The sequence below is a fragment of the Trachemys scripta genome, chromosome 1 (genome assembly GCF_013100865.1).
Source record: "Trachemys scripta elegans isolate TJP31775 chromosome 1, CAS_Tse_1.0, whole genome shotgun sequence".
Classification (NCBI taxonomy): Eukaryota; Metazoa; Chordata; order Testudines; family Emydidae; genus Trachemys; species Trachemys scripta.
In genome coordinates, this window is record NC_048298.1 from 81,712,449 (window position 1) to 81,735,315 (window position 22,867).

Below are 22,867 nucleotides of genomic sequence, written 5' to 3' on the forward strand. Positions count from 1 at the left end.
ATAGAGCTCCCAGTATACACAAGGTCTAGGGATCTAAGAATTTGTCAGTTCACCAACATATTGATAAAAAACAATTATCTGCCTCCTGGGGTATTCTCATATGTAATGGGAAAAGTTTCTTCTGCTGCACTGCACTCCCCACAGCTTCAGGATCTGTTGCCAATTGTTTAGCATACAGCATTCCAGGAGTGAAAAATAACTTGAGAGAGTTTCAACAGCATTTCACTCAGATTGTAGCTCCCCTATATTTTTTATACCTGGAGTAAAGTAGTCTCGTAAGGGAGTAATTACTTAGGCTTCATTGAGATATTTCTCCTGTACATGCTGTGCAGTGTTTTTAATTATTGGTAGCAATAGTATTGGATACTTTCGATTATTTTTAATTGTATCTATGACAAATGGAAATAGCATGCTTGAAGGTATGTATAGTTTTCAGGAAATGTTGACCTAAAGGAATCCATATAAATTGGTATTTGGTAAGAAATGTTTGCTTTCATTTGGTTGTATGAAATTAAAATATTATCTCAAGGAGGTCTCCATCCTATTTATTCTTCCTCATCATACAGGAGATTAAAACACTATTTTATGTCACAGAATAAGAGTACTTATTGCAGATAAGCAGTAGACTGATGGAAATTATTCTATACAAACTGCTTTAGCCGTTGACACCAAACTTCCAAGTAACATATTGGGCTACATACTAATTATGCACATCTATGTCTTCATGTTATTTTTTGAGAAATGTGTATGTGACACTGAGCCAGCAACGGTTAAGCAACCAGCACGCTGGTTGAACTGAAAGTAACTTTTAGGGACATATTAGAAGAGTATTGAAATGGTAAACAGGGCCATTCCTTGTAGATAGTTAGCAAAGCCATATTACATAGACTAGAGTTCTTGAAATGTAGGCCTGTATTGTTAGAGAATCCAAAGAAGATACTAATTGTATTTGTCTATGTTTACCTATAATGTTGTTAGTAGTTTAACAGTGTGATCTAATTAGCTTGTAGATGCTAAACTTCTGTTCCTGTCTATAATACTTCATTACTATATTATATTGATTCAGAGATCAAAAGGTGATATCAACATTTAGATGAAACGTGTAATAATATCATTGTCTTTATTTCTCTTTGAAGTTTTGTAGTAAACTACCTATGAAGTGCTTGAATGGTTAATTGCTTTATGCTAATGAATGCAACTAGTTATCGGTGTATGCCTAAGAAATAGAGATTTATTTCAAAGCATCAATGTACATTACCTATTCTTCATCCAATGAACGCCGGCTGTAATCATTTGCTGCCAAGAGGCTTATCAGATAAATTTCAGCTATAAAGGATCTTTAGGGTCTAATCCTTACTATCTCAGATCTGCTTTTGTCAGGGAAAGTCTAAATTGAAAGACTGAGGTCTCTAGGTTTGTTCTGGATTAACCCTGTAATTTCTCATGGAAGAATTTGAACAAACTCTACACATGGACTGGTTATTGGACTATAACTTTTAAAATTAATTCCAGAAGGATTTTTACAAATCGGCATCCTCACCATCTCAGCTATGAAACTGACCTAAGAACTTTATTCATATCTGTATATATAATGATATTTTAACCACAGTAACTCTTTTCCTTTTTTAATAAATCTTAAATTTAGTTAATAAGAATTGGCTGTAAGCGTGTATTTGGGTAGGATATGAAATATTCGTTGACCTGGTAGGTAATGTGTCCGATCCCTTGGGATTGATAGAACTTTATATATGGTGAATAAGGTTTTAAGTAACTCTCATCATATAGGCTTGGCTGTCTGGATGGGTGGAAAAGGCTGGGTTGTTTTAAGGGAACTGTATTTTGGTTTCTTGGCAATAAGTAAGGTATTACAGAAGCTGTTTGATTACTGGCTTGGTAAAATCTAATTATAGAATAAACCACGAGTTTTAAGGATCATGTGCCTTATTCTTTGGCGTTTGCCCTGACTGAGCATTCTCAGTGTCGTCACACCCCCAACGACCATGGTCACAGTATGTAAAGTGTATTTAAAATCCACATGCACTCAAAAAACCTCTCTTCTACAGTACCACAGTCAAGCACTTCTTATCTTAACTTACAGGGCCCTTTCCAACTCTGACCTTACTTACTTACTAACCCCAAACATCTTTGCCCCACCTAAACCTGGGGTTAGATGCCCAAATCTAAGTTTTGTCTCATGTGCCTGGCCCAATCGGGTAGCTCTGCTCAGAGCCCACCTACCAGATCATGTCCCATTCAAACTCCAACCATAGGAAGAGGAGGTGATAGTTCCCACCTTATAACTTTTAGCCCAGTGGTCAGAGCACTCACGTGGGATGTGGGAGACTCAGGTTCAATTTTCTCCTTTCTGCCAGAGGGGTAGAAAGGATTTGAACAGGGGTCTCCCACCTTCAGGAGCATGCTCTAAACACTAAGCTATGGGGTATTCTGATGTGGGGCTCTGTTGAAGCTGTTTCACTGTGGATAAATAAATAAAGAATCATTGGAGCAGGAGGGTTGCACTCTGGGCTTCCCATATGGGGCCCTACCCATTCCCATTCTCTCTTTCTGGTCCATCGACTTTTCCTCTGTGGATAAATACATAATTAGTTATTAGGCCTGTGACAGAGTGCTGGGATCAGCCACTGATGCAGCACTCTGGTCTCTGCAATTACAAAGTAGTTGCTCTGGAATAGTCCTGATTAGGAAGAGCTGTGCCTAATTGGTGGATACAGTATGAGCTGAGGAGAGCCTAAAAGGCTAATTAGTCCATTACCCAAGAGACAGACAAGGCACAGGAAAGAAATGATCGGTGGGGAAGAGAGAGGCTGGCAGGCTTTTTGGAGCAGGAACGGGAGCCATCTTTATCTCTCAGGGAGCAAATACCTTGTATCCCCTCACCTTAGCCAAATGAGCAAAGGATTGTAGGATATTAAAATCCTTATATAGGCGGTAGGGAAACCTTACATAGGTTTGTATAGGTAGTAGAGAGAACATAGTGAAATAAATGATGAGGTGTTTGACCAGAAGGCCTCCGAGTGGTCTGTTGCTTGAAAAGAGAGAGGGGTGGGACCCCATCCGGTCATGAGACCAGAGAGAGAGACTGATCAGGCTTCCTTTAACCACCACCCACCCTCACTGAGACTCAGCACATGGCCCAGCAGCCCATTTACACACATAGACACACACACTCTTTCTCGCTCTCCTATTTGTGAATTGCTAAATGGAGATAGGTCCGGGCTTCAGGGAAGTGCCTATCTCAGAGAGGAACAGGTATTGCACACACCCGTCTCCTCACCATCTCTCATTGGCTAGCTTAGATGGCTCCTAGCATAGTGTGCTTGCTTTTGTGGATTGCACTGCAAGGTGCCTATTTCTTCCCATTCACTGTATAGGAAGGCTAGGCACCTAACTCAAGCTTTGCAGATAGCAGTGTTGTTCCTGCGATTTTATAGGCAACTAGAAGTTAGTTGTTGCAACCTCGAGCTTTGCAACACCTGAGGCCCCATGTGGATCCAGACTGGAATGTTCCCCTCAAGTGATCCATAATGTTACTACTGTGATGGAATAGGAGCTGTTCTGTAATAATTTATGAATATTGTATTTTGACCTGATTATTGGAAGTTTTATTGCATAAATATATTGGTTTAGTTTAATATGGGGCTGTAAGGAAAAACACGACAGGAAGAAGGATGTCCCAAGATAAGCCACTTTTCAGCAAACACTTGAGAGCTGTTAAGAGATAATGCCAGGATAGAAAAAGGCTTGGGAAACAGAAGATCAAAAGAATTGTGGCAGGTTTAAAAAAAGAAGAGTGTTGGAAGGGAGTGGAGGCAGTTGTTCAGGGAAATGAAGCAGAGGCACTCACTGGGGTGTCAGAAGAAGTTAGGCCTTCCTCAGTTACCTGGATGGTAACCCTTTAGGTAAGACAGATGTGCATGTAGACAGTTTGGGGTTTCTTAAATTCTTTTTCTCTAAATGCTTTGTTTCTATTGTTAGAATACAGACGCTCCCCAACTTATGCAAGCGTTCCGTTCCGGAAGAAGGGCAGAACTGTAGGCATCCAAACTCTGTTGGACCTGCAGGGTAAGTACAGTTGATATACAAGGTACTGTAGCCCAGGGCCCTTGTCTGAGAGTGGGAAAACTGCAGAATTCCACACCAGGAGAGATAAAGGTACAAGGCCTGAAACTTAATGGATGAATTCAGAGAAACTAGGGAGGGGAAAGAATCCAGCTAGCCTTGTAACCAAGACAACTGCTTTCTTCTCCTTCAAATGCTTTCTTAAGATACATTTCTGCTATGAGGCCTACAACAAACCAGCCACTGTTTAAACAGCTATTATGTGTGGGAGTTATGTAAAGTCAACATTCATTTATTTATTTGTGGATGCAATTACAAAGTTCCATAATGCAAGTAAAAACTGTAGATATCGCATTGTCTCGCTCTCTTTCACTATAGTAGGGTGTGCAAAGCCCACACTGAAGAGAAATGGGTCAAGGAGCTGCTTTTGGCTCCATCCTTCCCTACACAGCCTGAACAGGCTGGAGGAGGAGGTTAAAAAGGAGAGCAGAGTAGCTCAATGGCATGTAGCTAATGGAGGTGAGCTAATCTACACTCTGAAGTCCTGTTAAGGAACACCACAGGAGCTCTTGGTGCCTGAGGCCTGGTGAGAATGACATGATTAAGCCTGCAAAGGAGGACTGGTGACTCTTTATAGGTCAGAGACAATCTTTGTATTTAGTTCTTTACTTTACCCTGTGGGAGGAGAGGGGACTGATAGGAAGTGATCCTGGGAGGCAGCCACATAACTCCTGAGAGTGAAGGACTTATCTGCCCCTGGATCAAAGCCCGGTGGAGAGGGTGGGCCTAGGCTCCCCTACCAACCTGTAAAGAGGAACAACTATGGAAGTCTATCCCTTGGCAGGCAGCCTCATTGGAGTCAATTTACCATCCTCAAACACACAGATTAGTGAGAAGTTCAGTTAGACACTGAAGAAATTCATAGCATCAGATCATCACTGTGACCAATTCAGAGGCAGCTCTAGGCACCAGCAAAGCAAGCAGGTGCTTGGGGCAGCCCATTTGCAGGGGCGGCAGCCGGCAGGGATCCAGCCTGGGAGCTGTAGTTCTTTGGTTAGCTCTCTGCCTAAAGAGCCAGCTCTGGAGCAGGGAAAGAACTACATTTCCTAGCATTCCCTTGGCCGCTATCAACAGGAAAGGGAGGGGGAGGGAGTATGGTAGTTGAAACCTCATGCTGCAGCTTGCTGTGAATGAAGAGCTCACTGCTAGAGTGGGGTGGCACTGTGAACGGGGAACAAGTGTGCCCAAGGAGTAGAAGGCTTTGGCCCAGGTATCCCCTTCAGAAGACATCCCCAGACTGGATTAGGGATACTGGTGTGCCCTCACCTTGCAGCCCCCAAAGAAAGAATTGGGTGGACTAAATGGACACTGCCTCTCTCTATCTGAAGTCTAGCAAGGGCGGTATGTGGATCCCACTAGAATTTAAAATGAAAAGTAAGGGAGGGGAGGCTCTACTGGACCTGGGCAGCTTTAGATACAGTACCAGTCATGTAAGAGGATTTCCACTTTTGAGCCATGGAAGTGGCAATTGACTTTTCCTTTCCAGATTTAGCTAATATTCAGAAAGGGAATCTAGCATCTGCCTTCCAGATTTGAACATCTCAAAATTCAGGAGTGCTCAAGCTCAATTTGGGCAGCTGTTACCTCATTTCTCCCAAATCAAATATACTGATCCACTGTAACTTGCTGTAGAAAAAGTAGGATAAAATTGAGCAAGAAATGCTTCCATGTGGTTATTAGGACTGGAATTGCTATTTTCAACAGCCATTGCCTTTTTTTAGTTTTATTTGTTTAAAAGGAAGACAGTGATATTGCATTGGCAAATTCCCCATAGAAATAAAGAGTGGAACAAAAGAATAATAAAGGCACCTCCGCTTTTCCTCATTTATGGAGGACATTCTTATAATATGCATCCAGATATCCTCCAATCACACAAGCTGAAAATTGTTCCACTTTACTGCAGTTCTGTAACCATATGGGAACCAATGGTGTCTGTGTTCTGTGCACATCTAATGAATGACCCGCTCTGGGAGCAAGTTACCAGTGACCCAGGGCTGGGGTGGAAGGAGGGTGCAAGTGGAGGGGGCAAAGCCCAGGGCTGGGGCGGCAGGCAGTGCAAGGGGGGAGCCCAGAGCTGGGGGCAGCCAAAATTTTTTTTTTTTTGCTTGGGGCGGCAAAAAACCTAGAGCCGACCCTGGACCAGTTATTTCCACTGCTGTTATTTGCCATCAGAGAGGCTCTGCAAGCATCTATGGCACTCTCTCCATTTGAGCTGCTATATGGGAAGACAAACTTGTGAGACTTTAGACTCCTCCAAGAGTCATGGGAGGAACAAGGCCCAAAGGCAATGTATGTGGTACAGTACATACTCCAACTGTGAGAAGAGCTCAAGACTCTAGGGGACTTCCTTGGTTTTGTTGGGCCTTCAATAAATGGCCTATAATAAAGGAGCCCATCTACAAGAATTTAGATCCATTGACCAGGTACGATTATTGCTGCTGGGTTAGGAATCAAATTGGCCTAGTGCCAGGGGCCATTTGAGATGCAAAGAGGCTAATTGACCATGAAATTCAACAGCTGGAGAAGAAAAAAGGAAACAACTGTACCACGTTAACCTTTTGGAGGCTTGTAATGACCAAGAAGGACTCCTCATAACACCTATCCGCCTGAACCTGAACTAGGACCTCAAGCACTCAAGAGCCCCAATCCATGCTGATCGGAGAAGAGCATCAATCAGGACAGCCCAAATACTGCAGTTGATTGAATCTTTCCCCGCAGTATTTTTGACCTTACCAGAGCAGGCTCACCTGGATAGACACAGAACCAGAACACCAGATCTGTGAGAACCCACGCCTGCTCCCATGGAAGATGTGGGATACTGTCTGAAAGGTAAATGCAATAATGAAGTTTGATGCCTATCCTATGCCCAAAGATGGATGAGTTGCTAGAAAAGCTGGAAGCTGCCAAGTACGTCTCCATCCTAGACCACACAAAAGGGTACTGGCAGATCCCGCTGGCCTCTGAGTAGAAAACTGTTCCCCCAGGAGATGGCATACTCGGTGATTGAAAAACAAGCCTTGGTCATGAAATAGGTTGTGGATGCCTGTGACAGGGTCGGTAGCTCACCGCTGCAGCGCCTCCTCCTGGTCGTCTCGGGGAATTAGTTTGAGCCAGTAGAGCACCCTCTTTGGGTGGCATCCCGCCTGTCATCTCGCCTTTGTGGGGTGCACAGACTTGCATTGCTCCCAACGTTCAGTCTTTGTCCATTCACACCCCCTTCTGGGGGGGGGGGGGGGGAGAAAAGGGGGAATAAACAACAGCCCACACCTTCAAGCCTGATCCTCACAGTCCAGGATCTGGCATGGTTCTGGCCAGCCACTCCCTGCAGCCTTTGCACCACCGCAAACAAAGGGGGCAAAACAGGGAGGGGGGTGGGGGGACTCAGGCCCACCCACTACTCTGAGTCCCGGTCCAGAGGCCCTCTGGCAACAGTCTTGCTATCCTCCTTCTCCTCCCTCCTCTGGCTACTCCTCTGGACTGCTTCCCCAATGGCCCTCCTCTACACTAGGCCTCCTCTTCCCAGGCCTGCTGCCTGGCAGGCTATGGAGTAGGGCCTTCTCCTACTCTCTCAAGCTGGCCTGCACTGCGCTGGCCACGGTGCTGGCCTCCCAGCTCTGGAGACAGACCTTCCCCTCTGAAGGCCTGGAACAGACTAACTGCTCCTGCTCTGGGCAGTCTTTTATATGGCTAAGCCGGGCCCTGATTGGCTGGCCCCAATCTGCCTTCTGATTGGCTCCCAGTAAGCCCTTTCCTGATTGGCCGTGCATCTACGCAGGCGCCTAGGCCTGCCGCAGCCCACTCTCTCTGGGTGTGGGGTAGTCGCCCCACCACAATGCCCTATGATACTATTTGTGGAAATCCCCTTCTCACCAGTAATGGATCACACCCCTCTCTGCTGGTTGAACACCATGAAGGGTGTCAATCCAAGAATTATGTGGTGGTGCCTATTCTTACAACTATACAGTTTTCAGATACTACCTCAAGATGAGAAGGCCCACCAAAACATGGATTTTTTTCTCTCAAAAGGGTGGGGAACTCAATGCTGATTACAAGACCCCAGATCCTGTTTGAAGGGGGTGGGTATGTGATGACTCCACACTGGAGAGGAATGGGTTAAGGAACTTCTCTGGGCCCAGACAGCCTCACCATACTGGAAGTGTAAAGCCTTAATCGGCTGAAGGAGGAGCTTACAAAGAGAAGCAGAGTAGTTCAGTAGCAGGCAGACTGTGGAGGTGAGCTAATTTAGCTCCTGGGAAGGAACACCGCAGGGGCTCTTGCTGCCTTGGGCCTAGTGAGAGTGACCTGATCAAGCCTGCAAAGAAGGACTGGTGACTCTTGATAGGTCAGAGACAATCTTTGTGTTTAGTTCTTTACTTTACCCTGTGGGAAGGAAGGGGACTGGTAGGAAGTGATCCAGGAAAGCAGCCACATAGCACCTGAAGGTGCAGGACTTATCTGCCCACCATTGCACCCTGGATCAGAGCCTGGTGGAGAGGGTGGGCCTGGGCTCCCCTACCATCCCCTAAAGAGGGACAACTACAGAAGTCTATCCCTTGGCAGGCAATCTAATTGGGAGAGGACGCTGAAGATACATGGGTTGTAGTTTTGTGGTCTGGACCCAAGTGGGAAGCCCAGAATCTCTTACTTAATCCTGAAGACTTCTCCCATTATTGGACTCTTTGTGTATATACCAAAAGGGGTAGACTTGAAAAAGTGACCTGCCAGAGAGCTGAATCACTGAAAGGACAGACCACAGCAGGGCAGAGCAGTAGTAAGAAAGGGGAACACCTGGGATGAAATCAACCTGCCACACCCCCAACTGACCACTAGGAAGCACTGGTGGTGAGTGTTCCCCTTTACATCCACCCTTGTTATGATGCTCATTTTCTTATATTGTAAGCTCTTGGGTGCAGGGTTCATATCTACCTCTATGTTTGTACAGTAATTAACACAATGAGGAACCTCATCCTGATTGGGATTTCTGTGTGCTCTGTGCTGCCATAATATGTCACTTATTGTCAAAGTTCAGGCACAGCCTAAAGGCCACAATGTGCCCTCATTTTACACATGCAGCTCTGAATTGTAGGCATGCTCTGATCAAGTGTTCTGATGGGCATGCCATATTACAAAGACTCATTATTTGGTACAGATAAGCCAGCTCTCTCCTTGGCTTGCTGTAATTTTTACAGTTTCAGCTCCCCCCCCCCCTTTACCTTGTCAAACTTAGCGCATATTGAGAGCGGAGAGAAATGGGGAGCCCCTGGAACATATTGCAACAGCCTAAAGCACTTAGCAACAGAGAGAGTGTGGGATGCTGTGACAGCAACATGTGTGCGGAATCTAGTGATCTCAAGAAGGCAATTTGGGAAAGAAGAGCTTTTACTTTGTTTCTCTTTTTTGTAAATTGTGAAGAGGTTTTGGAGGGTGAGCTCACTAAGGACTGAAGTTACTATCTCTGTGAAAACAGTATTCTTGATGTGACTGTGTCTCAACCTCATGTGGTAACAGTTACTCAAGGGTATTGAATTTATTCTGAATTTTCCTTCCATATTTCTTGTTTTTCTGAAACCCTTTTGTTGTATGGGATGTAAGGTTAAGTTACTTTTTTTTGTCTATGTCCTGTAGCACAAACTAACAGGATAGTTTTTTTTTTTAAATAAAGAGATGAAATATACACAGTATTAAGATATGCAACTAACATTATTCTCTTTGTGAATACAGGGAAAACACTAATAGGTGGGCAGGGTAACCACATGTACACATAAGGGTGTTTTAGCAAAGATTCCTACCACTGCTACCACAACTTCAGATGCACAGGTGGAAACCTTTGTGTGGGGGTCTGGAATTTTTATCACTACATCAGTTAAATGCGAGTATGAGCACTGGTGGGAATTTTGTGCTAAAATGCCCAAGTATAGCCAAGGCTAGTCTGACCTTTCAAGTATGACATTTTGGGGGACAAGAGAGAATAATTCTATTTAGGTCATCTCTTGAACATGAAATATATAAAAAGCAGCCTTACACTATGGTGACAAGTACTTCAAAAATGTAATTATCATCAGTAATATTTTATAAAATGGCATTATAAAAATCACAGAGTTTGAAGAGTGGATGGGATTCTTTCTATAGGTCTTCACTGGGAGACAATTGCAATGGTTGTCTAAGGCCCTCCTTAGGCAACTGAAAACTGAAGTCCATTAGAAAATCGATATAGTGAAGAGAGTTGTCCACTTAACAGTTGAAGGATAAAAACCAGGATCAGAATGTATTAGCTCATTGTTCAAAAATATGAAGAGCCATTTTATAATAGCAATAGCACACTTCAAATAGTACAATTTTATTTATACTCGTACTAATCCGCTGATTGAAGATACTTGAGTCATTGGACTCTTGCTTCACAGAAAACCTAAATCATGCAACTCTTCAGAATCACTGACTTTTTTAGGGGTGGAGGGCTATGCTTACTTCTGTACTGTGTATTCATTTATTGATTATATACTCATGCTGAATCTTACTAGATATAGATGCACATATATAGGTTTATACACAGACTTGTTCCACTAAATTGCAAAATGAGTGAGAATTTAGTCCCCATTCTGCTCTCAGTACCTCTCTCTCTCTCTGAGTCAGGATCCAAATTCAGCCCTTTTTTGGAGTTTGCTTTTATTATTCACTTACCAACAAAACAGAACTCTCAGCCTAAACTTTCACTTCCATTTGGCTTGTTCCTAGGATATTTCTCTTCAGAACAACTCTGCCTCAATAAGATGCTTAAATACTTTTTGTACTCATGGGGTGGAGTTAATAGGACTCACCTAGTTTGGTGAGTCAGGAGAAATAAATCTACATTTCTGTACAGGGTCCTAGTGCCTGACAATCTTTCGCAACAATAAAATTGCATCAGTGGCGGTTCATAACAGGTGAGGCACAAATCTCAAAATAGTTATTTCCACTCACGCCAAATGTATAATTTAAAAGCTATTAAAAGTGTGCCTTATTTATAGTGAAGAAGCAGCCAGTACATGGGGGAGCTGGTGCCACCACTGCTGGTGCTGCTGCTACCTAGATCAGCACTAGGGTGGAGCATGAGGCAGGCCCAGGGCTTGGGAGTGGTTTCTTGTACACCCGCATGGGGCGTGCCTTGTGGATGAGGGGACCAATGAGGTGCAGCCCCCATTTCCACCCCATGCAGCCCGGGCTTAACTGCTACAGTCCAGCTGTGGCCTCATTAAACAGTGGTTACCACACCAATGCCCTTGTGATGGGTTCAGTCACAGAGACCTGACGTGCTGGAATTACCTCTGAGCCCATTTTCCCTGCCAGCTTGGGACTCCAGAACTCTGCCTTGTTGAGCCAGACATGCCAGCCTGCTGAAACACAGACCCAGGTCTGGTCCATGCCCCTGAAACTGCAGACTTTAACCAAAAACTGCTCAGCAGGTCACCTATCTCCTACACCCAGTTTCCAATGGGATCCAAACCCCAAATAAATCCATTTTACTCTGTATAAAGCTTATGCAGGGTAAATTCATAAATTGTCTGCCCTCTATATCGCTGATAGAGAGATATGCACAGCTGTTTGCTCCCCCAGGTATTAATCACTTACTCTGGGTTTACTAATAAACAAGAGTGATTTTATTAAGTATAAAAAGTAGGATTTAAGTGGTTTAAAGTAATAACAGATAGAACAAAGTAAGTCACCAAGCAAAATAAAGCAAAACACACAAGTCTAAGCCTAATACATTAAGAAACTGATTACAGGTAATATCTCACCCTCGGAGACAGGGCCGGCTCTACCATGTTTGCCAACCCAAGCAAAAAAAAAAAAAAGGCCACTCCGACTGCCGCCCGAACTGTGCCGCCCCAAGAATGGATGGAATGCCGCCCCTTAGCATGTGCCACCCCAGGCACGTGCTTCCTCCGCTGGTGCCTGGAGTTGGCCCTGCTCGGAGATGTTCCAATAAGCTTCTTTCATAGACTAGACTCCTTTCTAGTCTGGGCCCAATCCTTTCCCCGGTACAGTCCTTGTTAGTTCCACATATCAGGTGGTAAGCAGGGGTTTTCTCATGACTGGCAGCCCCTTTTGTCCTGTTCCACCTCCTTTTATAGCTTTGGCACAAGGCGGGAATCTTTTGTGTGTGCTTGTCCCCACCCCCCCGCCTCATCAATGGAAAAGTACAAGGATTAAGATGGATTCCAGTATCATGTGACATGGTCACATGTCACTGTCAGACCCTGTAGTCTCCATTCTTCCTGGGAATCTTTTGTCTCTCTGGGTCCCCACTCCTCCTCCTAAATGGAAAAGCACCAGGTCTAAGATGAATTCCAGTTCAGGTGACATGCTCACATGTCACTGTAAGACCACCTTCTTCATTACCTAGTAGCTGGAAGACAGGTACACAGGAAGGCTTGCAGGTAAACAAACCCATTCACAGTTCATTGATTCTGAAGCACCCTTAATGGCTTCCATTTAATATGTTTACATCAGTAATACAAGTTTATATCTTATTCTAACTCCAGACATAGAAATAATATTTGCAAACAAATAGGATGAACACACTCAGTAGATCATAAGCTTTGTAATGATACCTTACAAGAGACCTTTTTCATGAAGCATATTCCAGTTACATAGTATTTACACTCATAAGCATATTTCCATAAAACATTATGGAGTGCAATGTCACAGCCCTTATAAACTGACTCCTGGGCATGGTAAATTGCCATGGTAACAAGGCAGCTTCTTGAGACACTAATTGTCATACCAAGATTTAAGCCTCCCGTAGCGCTACATTCTTCAAACTTTTGGGTGTCTCATTTTGCTACCAGAGAGAGTGAGGTATAACATTTAAATCAAATCACAGTTAGTCCTTAAATTTGTATATAATTAATCAACTAAATAAAGAATATTCAAAATGTATTTTGTAGCTTTTTGGAATTTTTGGTGAGGCTGTGATTCCCTTGCTTGGGCTGATGAGCTCCCCGTGGATTGCATTCTTTCCTACTCATCTCAAGGGCAGTATCTCTAAGATAATAAATTGTAAAATATCATAGATTAACTAACAAGATATCAGAGTAGATCAGAGGTTTTGAAACTGTGGGGTGCACTGCCCCAGGAGGGCACAGAGGAATGTTCGGGGGGCGAGTGGCAATAGCAGGTGGCTCGGGCCAGTCTCCCCACAGTGGGGTTAGGGAGGGAGCACCACCTCCACCCCCTGACTCTTTTTTTTTGTCTTGGTTGGGGGGCACGATCAAAAATTGTAACTCAAAGCGGGGGCTCTGCTCAAAGTTTGAATATCGCTGGAGTAGAAGAACGGGCATTAGAAGCATTCACTACCTCCCACACATCCCCCAGGAAAGAAAGTGTGATTCATCCCTGAGCCTTAGTGTTCTGAGCCTGATGACTCACATGGGCTAATTACCTGCAAGTCCTAAGGGTCCAGCCAATCCACAAGCAAGAGTCTAAGCAGGTGATCCCAAGGCAAGTATATAGACTCCTAATGAAGGCAGCTACTCCAGTCTGGTCAACATTATTAGCTTGTTGGGGTTACTCCTAGCTACCTGGTAATTCTGACAGACTGCTGCAGCCCCAGCCTGCACCTGCCAGGGCTGCTCACCTAGCTGTCCTGAAAGCTAGAAAGAGAAATCGAATAAAATTATACTCTTCTGGTAGAATAAAATTAGATGAAAAAAGAACTGTAGCAAAGGGAACTAGCACAGGAAAGGAAAAGGATATGTGTCAGCCTTTTGAAATGCATTGTATCAAGCAGTGGAAACACACTGTCATTTGCTGCATTAGTTTTGCACAGTGTATCAGACACTAAAAATAGTATTTGGTTAAGAAATGGGCTCAGCACACGTTGCATGAAGCATCTGCATGGTGGTGGTTTTCTTCAAAAACAGAAGTGGAAAGAATGTTATGCCACTTTCAGGACAAAGCATAAAGAAAGGCTTGCTTCAACTATAGCTCTCAGATAACATTGGGGTGTAGAAAAAAAAGGTTGCCTCCACTATCTTAATGGACAACCAGGTAACAAGACTACACAAAATCTCCCTCACAAGCTCAGATTTTGGAGGCAGCAGGCTCATATATCAAGCACCTCTAGCAATCATCAGCTTGTTACCAAAAAGGGCTGTCAGCATTCCTGTGGGGAACACCTGCACATCCGCCCATCCTTATTAATAGTTGGCAGTTGAGCAGGGGTTTTAATCTCCTTCATGCTAGAAACTACCTTTCCTTCCTTCATGCCATTGCACTGCTTGATAATGGTCTCACATTATATATATATATATATAGNAGCAGGGGTTTTAATCTCCTTCATGCTAGAAACTACCTTTCCTTCCTTCATGCCATTGCACTGCTTGATAATGGTCTCACATTATATATATACAAAATAGACCATAATATATATAAATAATATACATACACATAGAGAAAAGACTGTCCATAAATAATGTAACTGTGTGTGTGTGTGTGTGTATCTATATAAGGGCTATCAAGTGATTAAAAAAATTATTGGTGATTAATGGTGCGATTAATTGTGCTATTAAACAATAATAGAATACCATTTGTTTAAATATTTGTGGATTTTTTCTACATTTTCAAATATGACACACAATACCAAGTGTACAGTGCTCACTTTATATTTATTTTTTATTACAAATATTTGTACTATAAAAAAAGAAATAGTTATTTTTCAATTCACTTAAGTACTGTAGTGCAATATCTTTATCATGAAAGTTGAACTTACAAATGTAGAATTATGTACAGAAAATAACTGCATTCAAATCAAAACAATGTAAAACTTTTGAGCCTACAAGTCCACTCAGTCCTCCTTGTTCAGCTAATTGATCAAACAAACTTGTTTACAATGTCACGTGAAAGTGAGAACAGGTGTTCGCATGGCATTGTTATAGCTGGCGTTGCAAGATATTTATGTGCCAAATGCGCTAAAGATTCATATGTCCCTTCATGCTTCAATTACCATTCCAGAAAACATGCCTCGATGCTGATGATAGGTTCTGCTCAATAATGATCCAAAGCTGTGCGGATGGACGCATGTTCATTTTCATCATCTGAGTCAGATGCCACCAACAGAAGGTTGATTTTCTTTTTTGGTCATTTGGGTTCTGTACTTTCTGCATTGGAGTATTGCTCTTTTAAGACTTCTGAAAACATGCTCCACACCTCATCCCTCTCAGATTTTGGGAACCTTGGATCGAGTGCTGTAGCTATCTTTAGAAATCTCACATTGGTACCTTCTTTGCGTTTTGTCAAATCTGCAGTGAAAGTGTTCTTTAAAGGAACAACATGTTCTGGGTCATCATCTGAGACTGCTATAACATTAAATATATGGCAGAATGTGGTTACAACAGAGCAGGAGACGTACAATTCTCCCCCAGAGAATTGAGTCACAAATTTAAGTAACACATTATTTTTTTAACAAGCATCATCAACATGGAAGCATGTCCTCTGGAATGGTGGCTGAAGCATGAAAGGGCATATGAATGTTTAGCGTATCTGGCACGTAAATATCTTGCAATGCTGGCTACAAAAGTGCCATGTGAATGCCTGTTCTCACTTTCACGTGACATTGTAAATAAGAAACAGGCAGCATTATCTTCCATAAATGTAAACAAACTTGTTTGTCTTATCAATTGGCCACAAGAAGTAGGTCTGAGTGGACTTGTAGGCTCTAAAGTTTTACATTGTTTTGTTTTTGAGTGCAGATATGTAACAAAAAACCTCTAAACTTGTAAGTTGCACTTTCATGATAAAGATATTGTACTACAGTACTTGTATGCGGTTAACTGAAAAAAATACCTGTTTTATTTTACAGTGCAAATATTTGTAATAAAAATAATATAATCACACTTTGATTCTGTGTTGTAATTGAAATCAATATATTTGAAAATGTAGAAAAACATCCAAAAATATTTAATAAATTTCCATTGGTATTCTATTGTCTAACAGTGCGATTAAAACTGAGGTTAATAGTAATTAATTTTTTTCATTGAGATTAATTTTGTTAATTGCGTGAATTAACTGCAATTAATCGAGAGAGAGAGAGAGAGAACTGTCCATAAATAAAGAGTGAAAATGTTATCCTTCAACATCAAATGGTATGAAAAGATGCAGAATTTATTATTTTTATTTGCACTGTGATAGTGCCTACATGCCCCAGCTCCATCGTGCTAGGCACCACACACACACACATATGAACAGAATGTTAATTTACCATTATAAAAATATTCTAACAAGGACAGATAAAGCTCATACTGCTACAGATACAAACGATCAGTAAGAATGTTAATCATACTAATGAGAAATCTATTATTAAAAATTATGAACTCACAAAATAAATGCTTGCAGATAAGGATGCTTAAACTTCTGTGCATGAAAAAGGCTCAGTAAAGCTACAAATATCTGTGGGTCCCTAGAGCAGCTTCTATGCCTGCAGTATAAAATGATGCAAGGATTCCTAGTCCAAGGTCAGGCTATTGCCCGAAACTATTTCCATCAGCTGCCGGAACAAACTTCAATCTACAGCTACCTTGACCTTGAAGTGAAGCATTCTGGCAAATGGGTGATAGAGTAATATTAATGAAAAATAAAAGATGTTGCTTTTTTTTTTTCAAAATTCATAGTGTGAAACAATCAAAAATAGTCTGGACTAAATTCATGAAACTAAAAATATTGCAGGTCATGAGCAATTTATTTTAGTTTTCTCTTTTCCTGCCGCCAATGATTAATTCATAGAGTCTATTTTGACTCTGTCATTCCAAACCAAATGCATAATAGAGAAAGTGTTATGATGAAGATGCATTTGGATATGCAAAAGCTGTTTATACAAACATACGAATGGTTCATGCAAAAAAAAACTTCAAGGACTAGCTAGATTAAAAATATGATAGTTAATTCTCTGAAACATTTGGAATCTACAGTAATGTGTAAGTAGCTGAATAGAATTATTTTATAGTAACAAAAGCTCTCTTGGAGAATTTGGACAAAATTGCACTGCCATCTTTGGTAGCTGAGAGAAGATTTTAAGAAAGGCTCCAGGACTAATTTATTTCTAGAAATATGCTATGTTTTCCTGGGCTGAAAGTTTCTCTTTGAGTTCTTCATCAAATGAGGAAATTGAATGAATCCAACATTCATTATAACATTTTTCTGGTTGAGCAAAATATTTTGATCTAAACACTTGTTCTGGTTTTGATTTTTTTATTTTATATAGTAGTATAATAAAATTAAAAATTAAAAAAGTTTAGAAACTAAGTAATTTCAAAATGAAAATGCTAAACTTTTAATTCCAAAGGTGTCAAAACAGGCAATTTTAACATTCTTGGAGCTTTTTTTCTGGTTCTCTTCCACAATGACATTTTGACAAAATTGACCTGATTTTGTTATGTGTTCAGATTTTTGACAGAATACGGTTCCCTTGCAGTTTCTCTGACCAGCTCTGTGTATAAAGTACCTTCACGGGGAGAAAATGCAGTATATTAAAGACTTTAGTCTAAAGTGGCCTTTAATTTAATGGAGAAAGGCATAACCAGAACCAATGGCTGGGAGTTAAAGCCAGATAAATGCAAATTAGAAATTAGGCACAATAATTCTGGTGGAACAAACCACCAAGGGCAGGGATGGATTTGCCACCTCCGTCTGTCTTCAGCTCCATGTTGGCTGCCTTGTGGAGGACCTGCTGAACCAACCCCAGATGGCTGGGCTCAATGCAGGGCTGGCCATTGGCAGGGGTGCTGGAACAATTTGTACTGTGGGGGTTGAAGAGGCATTGAACCAAACTATAAACCAGGGGTTCTCAAACTGGGTATCGGGGAGCTTCAGAGGGTTGTGAGGTTATTACATGGGGGAGTCACAAGCTGTCAACCTCCACCCTTGTCAGGGTTCTTCCCCACTCTGAACTCTGGGGTACAGATGTGGGGACCCGCATGAAAGACCCCCTAAGCTTATTTCTACCAGCTTAGGTTAAAAACTTCCCCAAGGCACCAATCCTTTCCTTGTCCTTGGATGGGATTGCTGCCACTACCAAACGATTTAGATAAAAATTCAGGAAACGAACCACTTGGAGTCCCTATTTCTCCAAAATATTCCCCCAAGCCCCTTCACCCCTTTTCCTGGGGAGGCTTGAAAATAATATACTAACCAATTGGTTACAATGTGAGCACAAACCAAACTCCTTGGTTTTTAGGACACTGAAAATCAATCAGGTTCTTAAAAGAAGAATTTTATTTAAAAAAAAAGTAAAAGAATCACACCTGCAAAATCAAGATGGAAGATAACTTTACAGGGTAAATAAAAAGATTTAAAACACAGAGGATTCCCCTCTGACTCTGCTTTCCAGTTACAAACCAGGAATGAAATTACTTCTTAGCATAGGGAAAATTCACAAGCTAAAACAAAAGATAATCTAACGCATTTCCTTGCCTTACTTACAATTTTTATAATCGTAGATGCTCATTTCAGGTATGTTTCCAGGAGATGTTTTTTTCCTGCCCGGACCCTCTCTCGGTCCAGAGAGGGAACAAACAAAGAAAGCACAAACAAAACCTCCTTCCCCCAGATTTGAAAGTATCTTTTTTCCCCATTGGTCCTGCTGGTTAGGTGCCAATTAATCCTTTACAGGTAAGGCAACTCAGTTCAGCTGCCCTGCATATATTTATGACAACCCCAAACCCCACTTTGCCTCCAGCATTTATAATGGCGTTAAATAAACAAAAAAGTGTTTTTAATGGGGGGGGGGTCACACTCAGAGGCTTGCTCTGCGAAAGGGGGTCACCAGTACAAAAGTGTGAGAACAACGGCTGTAAACCCTGTAGCTAATGGAAACCGCTTCAAGCCAGAGGGTGCTGCAGCAGCACCCCTAGTTCCTGCCCCTATGGCCATTGGCCTAGGTCACACTGGCCGGGCTGGTCATCCCGCCTGGCCTTACCCTCCCGTCAGGCCAGTGGGTCTGTTAAAACCCCAGCGGTGCGCGCCCCGCTCCCTGCCGCGGTCCAGGCCCCGCGGGCCGCGCCGTGAGGGACCAGGGCGCTGGGCACAAACACCAGCCGGGGCAGGAGCCTGCACACGCCGCCCCCGCCCGTTGCTAAGCAACCGCCCGTGTGTACAGGGCAGCGGGATGATGGCGGAGGCCGGGTCCCAGGCGCCGCCTCCCGGCCCCAGGCTGCAGCCCCCGCCGGCTACTTTCTTCGGCGCCCTGGAGCCGGGGAACCCCGTGATCGACAGCTTCGAGTCGGAGCTGCGGGACTTCCTGGGCTTCATTCGCCGGCTGCAGAGCGTGGGGGCGGCCGAGCCGCGGGGGCAGGAGCCGCACAGACGCGGGTACAGGCAGAGCGCGGGCGGGGAGGGGGCCGGTAAGGTGCTCCCGGGGGGCGCCGCCTGCTGCGGGTGTCAGGCCCGGCCACTGGGGGCACTTCCCGCGACACACGCCCCGGGACTCTCCACCCTCATCCGGACCCTACCCCCCGTCGTCCCGGGACCCTGCAGCCCCCCTGCACTGTAACCCTCGTCCGGACCCAGCCCCCTGCACCGGGACCCTGCACCTCCCCAACCCTTATCCAGACCCTGCCCCCCCCCCCCCGCACCCAGACCCTGCAGCCCCCCTGCACCGTCCCCCCCATCCGGACCCAGCCCCCCTGCACCAGGACCCTGCACCTCCCCAACTCTTATCTGGACCCTGTCCCTCCTCCCCTGCACCTGGACCCTGCAGCCCCTGTCCCCCTGCACCTGGACCTGCAGACCCCCACATAACCCTCATCTGGACCCTACCTCCCCCGCACCTGGACTCTGCAGCCTCCACCCCAATAGCCCTCATCTAAACCCTGTCTCCCACACATGGGGACCCTGCGGCCCTCCCGCACCGTAACCCTCATCTGGACTCTGCCCCCCTGTACCTGGACCCTGCAGCCCTCCCCACACTGTAACCCTCATTTGGACCCTGCCACCCAATCTCAGGGACCCTGCAGCAGTCCCCCATAATCCCTATCCGGACCCTGTCCCCCCCACGCACCTTAATCCTCATCCAGACTCTGCCACCCCACCCCGGGGACCCTGCAGCACCCCCGTAACGCCTATCCAGTCCCTGTTCCCACCCCCTTGCACCATAACCCTCTCTCATCTGGACCCTGCCCCCCTGCACCTGAACCCTGCAGCACCCTTGCACCATAACTCATCTGGACCCAGGCCCCCATCCCACCCTGGGGACCGTGCAGCCACGTCCTTTCCCCCGCCCCCGTCACTCTCATTCAGACCTTGCCCACCTTGTCCCGGGCCTGGGACCCTGCAACTCCCCCGCCCCCTGTAACACATATCTGGACCCTGCTTCCCCCAGCCTGGGGACTCTGCAGCTGCCACTCTGTAACCACGCAGTGTGCAGCAGCAGTCAAAAAAGCAAACAGGATGTTAGGAATCATTCAAAAAGGGATAGAGAATAAGCTGGAGAATATCTTATTGCCCTTATATAAATCCATGGTAGGCCCACATCTTGAATACTGCGTACAGATGTGGTCTCCTCATCTCAAAAAAGATATACTGGCACTAGAAAAGGTTCAGAGAAAGGCAACTAAAATGATTAGGGGATTAGAATGGGTCCCATATGAGGAGAGATTGAAGAGGCTAGGACTTTTCAGCTTCGAAAAGAGGAGACTAAGGGGGGATATGATAGAGGTATATAAAATCATGAGTGGTGTGGGGAAAGTGAATAAGGAAAAGTTATTTACTTGTTCCCATAATATAAGAACTAGGGGCCACCAAATGAAATTAATGGGCAGCAGATTTAAAACCAATAAAAGGAAGTTCTTCTTCACACAGCACATAGTCAACCTGTGGAAGTCCTTGCCTGAGAAGGTTGTGAAGGCTAGGACTATAACAGGGTTTAAAAGAGAACTAGATAAATCATGGAGGCTAAGTCCATTAATGGCTATTAGCCAGGATGGTAAGGAATGGTGTCCCTAGCCTCTGTTTGTCAGAGGGTGGAGATGGATGGCAGGAGACAGATCACTTGATCATTACCTGTTAGGTTCACTCCCTTTGGGGCATCTGGCATTGGTCACTGTCAGTAGACAGGATACTGGGCTGGATGGATCTTTGATCTGACCCAGAATGGCCATTCTTATATTCTGATGTTCTTAACCTCCATCCGGATCCTGCCCCTCCCCCCGGGGACCCTGTAGCTCCTCTGTAGCCCCCAGGCTGGGGACTTTGTAGCCCCCCTCCCATAACTCCCATCCAGACCCTGCCCACCCTGTCCTGCCCCAGGCCCTCTATAACCCCCATCTGGACCCTGCTGTCTCTCTCATGTCCAGTCCTGGGGACCCTGTAGCTTCCCCCAACAAGCCCCATCTGAACCCTCCTCCCCATCGCTTCCTGCAGTCCCACATCCATACCCTGTGCCCTCCAACAGCCATCCAGCTCTTGCTCCCTCAACCTCCTCCTGCAGATCCCCGCCCGGACCCTGCGCCCCCGACTGCTACCTGCAGACCCCCATCCAGACCTTGCTGCCTCCCTGTGTAACCCCTATCTGGACTCTGTCCCCACCTCCCCGCCCAACAGCCATCTGGACCCTGACCCCCTACAATCCCTCTCTGGCTCCTGATCCCACATATCTTCCTCCCCAACAGTCCTCTTCCAACCACTGCTCCTCATTCTTCCCACTGCAATCCTCATTCAGCCCCTTGCCTCCCTCCTGCAATCCCCTTGAATCTACTGTCCCTTCCTGCTGCCCCCTTCCCTGGCAGTCTCATCCAGCCACTGCCTCTTTCTGCTGGGTCCTCCTGAATTACCCTGTCAATTCCCATCCAGTTACTATCAGCCCCTGCAGGCTCCCTTATCTTCTCTTTTAGCTCTCATCCATCATGCCTCCCCGGGCCCCTTCTAGTCTTCCTGTCCCCCAACCATCTACTCAGATTTTCTCCTCACCTCAAACTTGACACCCTCCCTGCCACTGTGCTGGATTCCCACCTAGTGCACATGCACTTTACAGTGTTCCCAACTCCAGGTGTTTAAAAACAAAAAATGAAATTTGCTTAAAAATTGAGATTTAAATCTTACTTGTTGGGTTCTTATTTGCCTTCTTTTTTTCAGCTGTTAGGATTTATGTTTTTCAGTTTTTCTGCACAATCATGAAGTCTAGAAACTTATGTTGAGTCTCATGTAGTCCCATGACTTTAGATGATTGGGGGAGGGGGTTAAGAAAAACACTAGATATTGTGATAGTTGCAACACTGCACTTGGCCACCTGGGAGTTGCCCTTGCTTTTCATTATGAAAATCAGGTCACCCTGTCCATGACAGTGACAAATCAGCAGTGAGTGGGTATGAATTAGAGGTCTGCTCAGGCCTAATTTTAAAAGCTGCCCGAATTCGAGCTGAGCACAGCTGACCCAAACCTGATGCAAGAATGTTGAATTGTTTTCAGAACTGACCGGATCCAAACCTGACACTTCCTCCTGAATTGCATGAGCGCTGGTGCCTCCTCCTTGGGGCTTGGCCTGGTGGGGACTTTCTGCTCCCCGTGCCTGCGATCTGTCTTTGGCTGCCTCCTGCTCATGGGGTCAGTGTGGCGGTGGCTGCATGCCCCACTTCTACCTGCTGTCATTGCCTCACTGTCTGTGCTGTGTGTGCTGCAGAGTGCAAGGTACTGCAACTTGGCACACTCACTCCACGGCGCACACAGAGTACAACAAGGTGGTGGTAGCTGACAGGTGGGGGGC

General features: G+C 44.7%; 1 protein-coding gene across 1 annotated transcript in view; it reads left to right on the top strand.

The window, feature by feature from the left end:
• The first annotated feature begins 19,253 nt into the window (after positions 1 to 19,253).
• Positions 19,254 to 22,867, top strand: part of CFAP54 (cilia and flagella associated protein 54) — a 196,912-nt gene continuing 193,298 nt past the window's right edge. The window contains exon 1 of the mRNA XM_034774729.1: positions 19,254 to 19,479. Coding sequence (XP_034630620.1) covers positions 19,277 to 19,479 — 203 coding nt within the window. The 5' untranslated portion in view covers positions 19,254 to 19,276. The remainder of the gene's footprint in view (positions 19,480 to 22,867) is intronic.